Consider the following 6738-nt stretch of genomic DNA (forward strand, 5'->3'; position numbering starts at 1 on the left):
GAGATTTTTTTGTTTTATTTTCATTGTACAAAAACAGACAGTGAACGAGTGAATATGAGAGGATGCAGCTGGTCTTCATTCAAAGCCACTGAAGAGACAAAACAAAGAAAGACGAGTGAAGACACTGCAGTCATCTGATCTGAGATCTGATTCATCACTAAACACACGTTTATCATGTTGACCTTTGACCTCACCTGACCATGCGAGCAATGTCCCAGTTGGTTTCAGATGACAGCGGGCCGATAATCTCCACGCCCTTTTCTGTTACTATGGCGATCTCATGCTGAAATAAACATGACATCACTCATTCGTCTCGTTTCAACAAATGGACAAAAACAGATGTCACTGAGATTAAAGGTTTCAACAAGTTACATTGGCTTTGTTGAATTTCCATCAAAGGAGAGATAAGGAAGATCTCCCCCTGGAGGCCTGCTGTAGCAAAACATGCTGTCTACTGCTAGGTGCTGTCACACCTACTGATGATGACCACACCTACTGATGATGAACTCACCCTGTTGTAGGAGCGAGCGTCTCTGTAGTAGAGTACTTTGAGACAGCGCTCCACCAGGTCCAGTGCCTCCTGCTGGCTGATCTCCACCTTGTTCTCCACCACCTCTCTCATCAGAGGCTGCGCGCGCACACACACACACACACACACACACAAGAAGTGAATACGCAGCTCCTTGCATACGTTTGGCATCATTGGAAACATTGTTTTCAAAAGTCCAGAGTGAAACAGGAGGCGTCTCTCACCTGAGCCAGGTACGCTCCAAAACCAGTGGCCACTGTGGGAGCCTCATAGGCCACGCCCAGTTTGTCCACATACCCGAGGAAACTAGAAAACAAAGTATGGCGTCAGATTTAGTGGTAATAGAACAAAGCGTTTCTACAGTTTCATGGTATAAGTGAAGAGCGTTTGCTATGGTTGTTCAAATAATGAAATCTTCAGAGAAGAGACAACAGCGATGAGGGGCATGCACCCTCTGATCTGTTCATGAGATCATAGATTTAACCTTTGACGCATGAATATTCATCCTTAATCTAATATAGTTGACTTTAGTGAGGACAAAACACTCAACAACATTAAGCAAACAATGTGACAGAATTGGCTCAATCAACAGTTTATGTTTGACATGAAAGGACACAGTAGCAAAGATGGCCGACATGTGACTGATCATGTGCTCATGGTCTCTCACCCCTCTCCGTTGTAGAAGCCTCCGATGACCACAGTGTTCCACAGTGGGTTCATTCTGCTGCGGCGGTTATACATCACTCTGGTCAACCATGAGTGCAGGGCCTTTGGACTGTAGCTGTGACCGTCACCTAGCAACTCCTCATCAATCCTGACACACACACACAGACACAGACACACAGACACAGACACACACACACACACACACACAGACAGACAGAGAGAGAGAGAAAACAAGTGATCAGTGACGAAGCAGCAGCGGGTTCATGTATGTGTGTGTGTGTGTGTGTGTGTTTGATTCTTACACCATCTGTTGGATGACATGTTTCAGGTGCTGGTAGTCAGCATAGTCTCCTGAAGCTCCCAGGATGGTGCTGTTGTTCACCTGAAACACAAACACACTCAGTCACATGGTCACAGGTCAGCTGATGTCCAGATGATTGCAATGACGAGTGTCACCTTCATGAGGCGAGAGATGTTCCTAAAGCGAGCCAGAGAACCATACGAGCCCAACATGTCTGCAGCAATGATCACACCACCGCTAAACTTCACCCCGAGGACCGACGTCCCCGTCACCATTGGTGTCCTGCACACAGAGACAGAGAGGACAGACACGCAGAGAGACAGGACAGACACACAGAGAGGACAGACACACAGAGAGACAGAGAGGACAGAAACGCAGAGAGAGAAGGACAGGCAGGCAGACAAAGAGACTATTAGAACACAAGTACTTAAATTAACTTTCTGATTCATATCAATATAATCTGCTGATTATTAACTCTAAACGTGTCTTCACTAAATCACCTGAGGATTTATTTATTAATTTATTATTATTTTTGCTTCGTAAGCATGAATTGGTGGAGTCTGTTTCCACAAACCTCTAACAGAAGGAGCTCATGTTGAAAGTGAAAGTCATTCATTCTGTCTCATTCTTCCTTATCACAATAACTTGAATGTGCCGTTTTCTCTTTATTAAACACTCACTGTCTCTTTTCTGTTGCTAATACTGTTTCGCTTCTCATTTCTGTTCTGAATTTAATTCCACGTCATGTTTTAAAACAGAGATTACATTTAGACAAAATCTTCAAAATTAAAGTGTTTGGATTCACATGTAGCTGGCTAACAGCTAGTCTGCACACTTACAGCTTCATGTTCACGACTTAACTTTGATTTTCATCACTAATTAAATTATTTTAATCCAGAAGATTTTGTTCTAAATTAAAATATTTAAGCCCCAGTTAGCTTAGCCTCCGCTAGCTTAGCCTCAGTGGGATGATACAGCACAAACCGCGACATGTTCGGGTTAAAGTCACACAGAACCGCGGTGCTGGTTCGGGTTCACTCACAGTGTGTGTCTGATCGGAGCACAGGCGGGGACTGGTCCGCTGCTGCTACTGCCGCCGGGGAACAGAGAATAAAGCTGACCGGGCCTCGGTCCATCTTCCCACAGACTCATCTTCACTCCAAACTCCATCTTTAACTGCAACAGGAAGTGACGACACAACAGAGTTTTTCTTTTTTTCTCGCTTCACCGATCAGACGTCACAGGGTGGAGCTCTGCTGCCACCTGCTGTTGGGAGGGTAGATGGGATTCACTGCTTGGCCGTTTCTCAATATCAAAGTATGCAAGGATATACTTGGATATAAGCAGTATACCAAGATACCAAGAGTCTGCTCCAATCTCTGCAGTAGAATATCATGATCAATGGTGTCAAATGCAGCACTAAGATCTAACAGGACAAGTAAAGAAACTAGACCATTATCTGAGTTACTAACTTTAACTAGTGCTGTTTCTGTGCTATGGTTTAATCTAAAACCTGACTGAAAATCTTCAAACAGGCCATTAATGCGCAGATATTCACATCATTGATTAGCAACTGCCTTTTCTAAGATTTTAGAAACAAAGGGAAGATTAGATATCGCTTTTTTTTAGAAGGGGTTTAATGACTGCTACTTTAAACGTTTGGGGCACATATCCAGTTAATAAGGATAGATTAATTTGAGTTAATATAGAGCTGTTAATTAAAGGAAACACATCTTTAAACAGTTTGGTGGGGATAGGATCTAACTGACAGGTTGATGGCTTAGATGATGAAACTAATGATGTTAACTCAGGGAGATCTATAGTGGAGAAACTGTCTAACTGTGCACCTGGTGCTTCTAAAGCTCTTGTGCTAGAAGATGAGTCAGTCCCAAATGTGAGTAAATGATGATCAGTAAGGAGAGGGTTTTGAGGAACTATGTTTAAGTTATCAATATCAATACCATAAGTTAAAACAAGGTCGAGGGTGTGATTAAGGCAATGAGTTGGTTCATTAACGTGTTGAATAAAACCTATTGATTCCAACAGCGAGTTAAATGCGCAGCTAAGACTATCACGGTCAACATCTACATGGATGTTGAAATCCCCTACAGTTATGATTTGATCTGTTTTAAGCACCAACTCAGATAAGAACTCAGAGAACTCTGATAGGAACTCTGAATAAGGTGCAGGTGGATGATAAACTGTGACTATCATCATTGGTTTCTGTGATTTACAACTAGGATAAGATAGATTAAGAATAAGGCTTTCGAACGATGAATATCCTAGTTTGGGTTTGGGATTGATTAATAATCTAGTATTAAAAATGGCTGCTACTCCTCCTCCTCGGCCTGAGCTTCTAGGAATATGGGTATTAGCATGAGTGGGTGGAGTTGATTCATTTAGACTGACGTAATCGTCTTCATGTAACCAAGTTTCAGTTACACAGAATAAATCAATACAATTGTCAGAAATTAGATAATTTATTAGAAAAGATTTTGAGGAGAGAGACCTTATATTTAATAGTCCACATTTAAAAGTGGTATTATTTGACTCTATTTTATTGTTGGTATTAATCTTTATTAAGTTAGAATGTCTAACTCCTCTTCTGTTTGTTATTGATTTATTTACTTTATTTACTTTAGTTTTTACTTTAGTTTTTACTTTAGTAGGTCGAGGGACAGACACAGTCTCTATGGGGTTTTTAATAGGTGACTGCTCGAAAAGAAGCACAGAGAAGCATGAAAGACTGCAACTCTGTGTCCTGGTCTCAACTCTGGATTATCATGGGTTTCTAATAAAATGCCCTAAGCTGCTAGAGATAACACAGGTGTATAGTTATATAGTATAAACATATATAAAGAGAGAGATAACACTGGTGTATAGTTATATAGTATACATATATATAGAGAGAGAGATAACACAGGTGTATAGTTATAGTATAAACATATATATATATAAAGAGAGATAACACTGGTGTATAGTTATATAGTATAAATATACATAGAGAGTGAGATAACAATGGTGTATAGTTATATAGTATAAATAAATATATAGAGAGAGAGAGATAACACTGGTGTATAGTTATATAGTATAAATATATATAGAGAGAGATAACACAGGTGTAAAGTTATGTAGTATCAATATATATATATAGAGAGAGAGAGATAACACTGGTGTATAGTTATATAGTATAAATATATAGAGAGAGAGATAACACAGGTGTTAAGTCATGTAGTATGAATATATATATATAGAGAGAGATAACACTGGTGTATAGTTATACAGTATAAATATATATATATATAGAGAGAGATAACACTGGTGTATAGTTATATAGTATAAATATATATATATAGAGAGAGAAACACTGGTGTATAGTTATATAGTATAAATATATATATAGAGAGAGAGATAACACAGGTGTATAGTTATATAGTATGAATATATATAGAGAGAGAGAGAGAGATAACACAGGTGTATAGTTATATAGTATAAATACTGTCAAACATGGAGGACACACAATGTCAAACATGGACGGCACACACAGTCAAACATGGAGGACCCTGTCAAACATGGAAGACACACAACGTCAAACATGGAGGACACAGTCAAACATGGAGGACACACACTGTCAAACATGGAGGACACCCAAACATGGACACAGTCAAACATGGAGGACACAGTCAAACATGGAGGACACACACTGTCAAACATGGAGGACACAGTCAAACATGGACACACACGCCAAACATGGACGGCACACACAGTCAAACATGGAGGACACTGTCAAACATGGAGGACACACTGTCCAACATGGAGGACACAGACAAACATGGAGGACACACACATAATCAATATCATCACCGTTATCATCATCACCATCACCATCACCATCATCTTCATCATCATTACCATCATATTCTTCATCATCATCATCACATCACCATCTTCATTATCATCATCATCATCATCATCATCATCATCATCATCATCATCATCTTCACCATCATCATCATCATCATTATCATTATCTTCATCATCATCACAATCATCATCATCATCATAACCATCATCAGCATCAGCATCATCATCATCATCAGCATCAGCATCAGCATCAGCATCAGCATCAGCATCATCATCACATCACCATCGTCAGCACCATCTTCATCACTCACAATGGGCCGTCACTGTGTTTCCATCGATGGTGAGGTTGTTCTGTGCGCTGAAATATTTTATTACACAATTCTTTGATTAAGTGGATATAATAATTTTTTTTGTATAGTTATATAGTATAAATATATATATATATGGAGAGAGATAACACTGGAGTATAGTTATATAGTATAAATATATATGGAGAGAGAGATAACACTGGTGTATAGTTATATAGCGTAAATATATTTATAGAGAGAGATAACGCTGGTGTATAGTTATATAGTATAAATATATATAGAGAGAGATATATAGAGAGATAAATATAACACTGGTATAGTATATATAAATATGTATATAGAGAGAGATAACACTGGTGTATATCTATATAGTATAAATATATATATAGAGAGAGATAACACTGGTGTATAGTTATATAGTATAAATATATATAGAGAGAGATAACACTGGTGTATAGTTATATAGTATAAATATATATATAGAGAGAGATAACACTGGTGTATAGTTATATAGTATAAATATATATAGAGAGAGATAAAACTGGTGTATAGTTATATAGTATAAATATATATAGAGAGAGAAATAACACTGGTGTATAGTTATATAGTATAAATATATATAGAGAGAGAGATAACACTGGTGTATAGTTATATAGCGTAAATATGTATATAGAGAGAGATAACACTGGTGTATATTTATATAGTATAAATATATATAGAGAGAGAGAAATAACACTGGTGTATAGTTATATAGTATAAATATATATATAGAGAGAAATAACACTGGTGTATAGTTATAGTATAAATATATATATAGAGAGAGATAACACTGGTGTATAGTTATATAGTATAAATATATATAGAGAGAGAGATAACACTGGTGTATAGTTATATAGTATAAATATATATATATAGAGAGAGATAACACTGGTGTATAGTTATATAGTATAAATATATATAGAGAGAGATAAAACTGGTGTATAGTTATATAGTATAAATATATAGAGAGAGAGAGATAACACTGGTGTATAGTTATATAGTTCAAAAATAAAATATCATAACAGTTGAGA

At 37.5% G+C, this 6738-nt stretch overlaps 1 protein-coding gene across 1 annotated transcript; it reads right to left on the reverse strand.

The window, feature by feature from the left end:
• Positions 1-2688, reverse strand: psmb4 (proteasome 20S subunit beta 4). Its single transcript, XM_044052088.1, has 8 exons — positions 2539-2688; positions 1652-1778; positions 1498-1577; positions 1197-1343; positions 754-835; positions 512-628; positions 195-283; positions 1-88 (listed from the first exon to the last, which is right to left on the reverse strand). Exons 1-8 carry the CDS (start codon positions 2664-2666, stop codon positions 76-78), a joined length of 783 nt encoding a protein of 260 aa, XP_043908023.1. The 5' UTR covers positions 2667-2688; the 3' UTR covers positions 1-75.
• Between the last annotated feature and the right edge of the window lie 4050 nt (positions 2689-6738).

Source organism: Solea senegalensis, linkage group LG20, assembly GCF_019176455.1.
Source record: "Solea senegalensis isolate Sse05_10M linkage group LG20, IFAPA_SoseM_1, whole genome shotgun sequence".
NCBI lineage: Eukaryota > Metazoa > Chordata > Actinopteri > Pleuronectiformes > Soleidae > Solea > Solea senegalensis.

Excerpts from the sequence above, each read along its gene's own strand:
- psmb4 (XM_044052088.1), bottom strand. The coding sequence starts at position 2,666 with ATGGAGTTTGGAGTGAAGATGAGTCTGTGGGAAGATGGACCGAGGCCC. Across the intron at positions 1,779-2,538 it reads GCTCCGATCAGACACACACT|GACACCAATGGTGACGGGGA; the intron begins GTGAGTGAACCC and ends CTCTGTGTGCAG. Across the intron at positions 629-753 it reads TTGGAGCGTACCTGGCTCAG|CCTCTGATGAGAGAGGTGGT; the intron begins GTGAGAGACGCC and ends GTGCGCGCGCAG.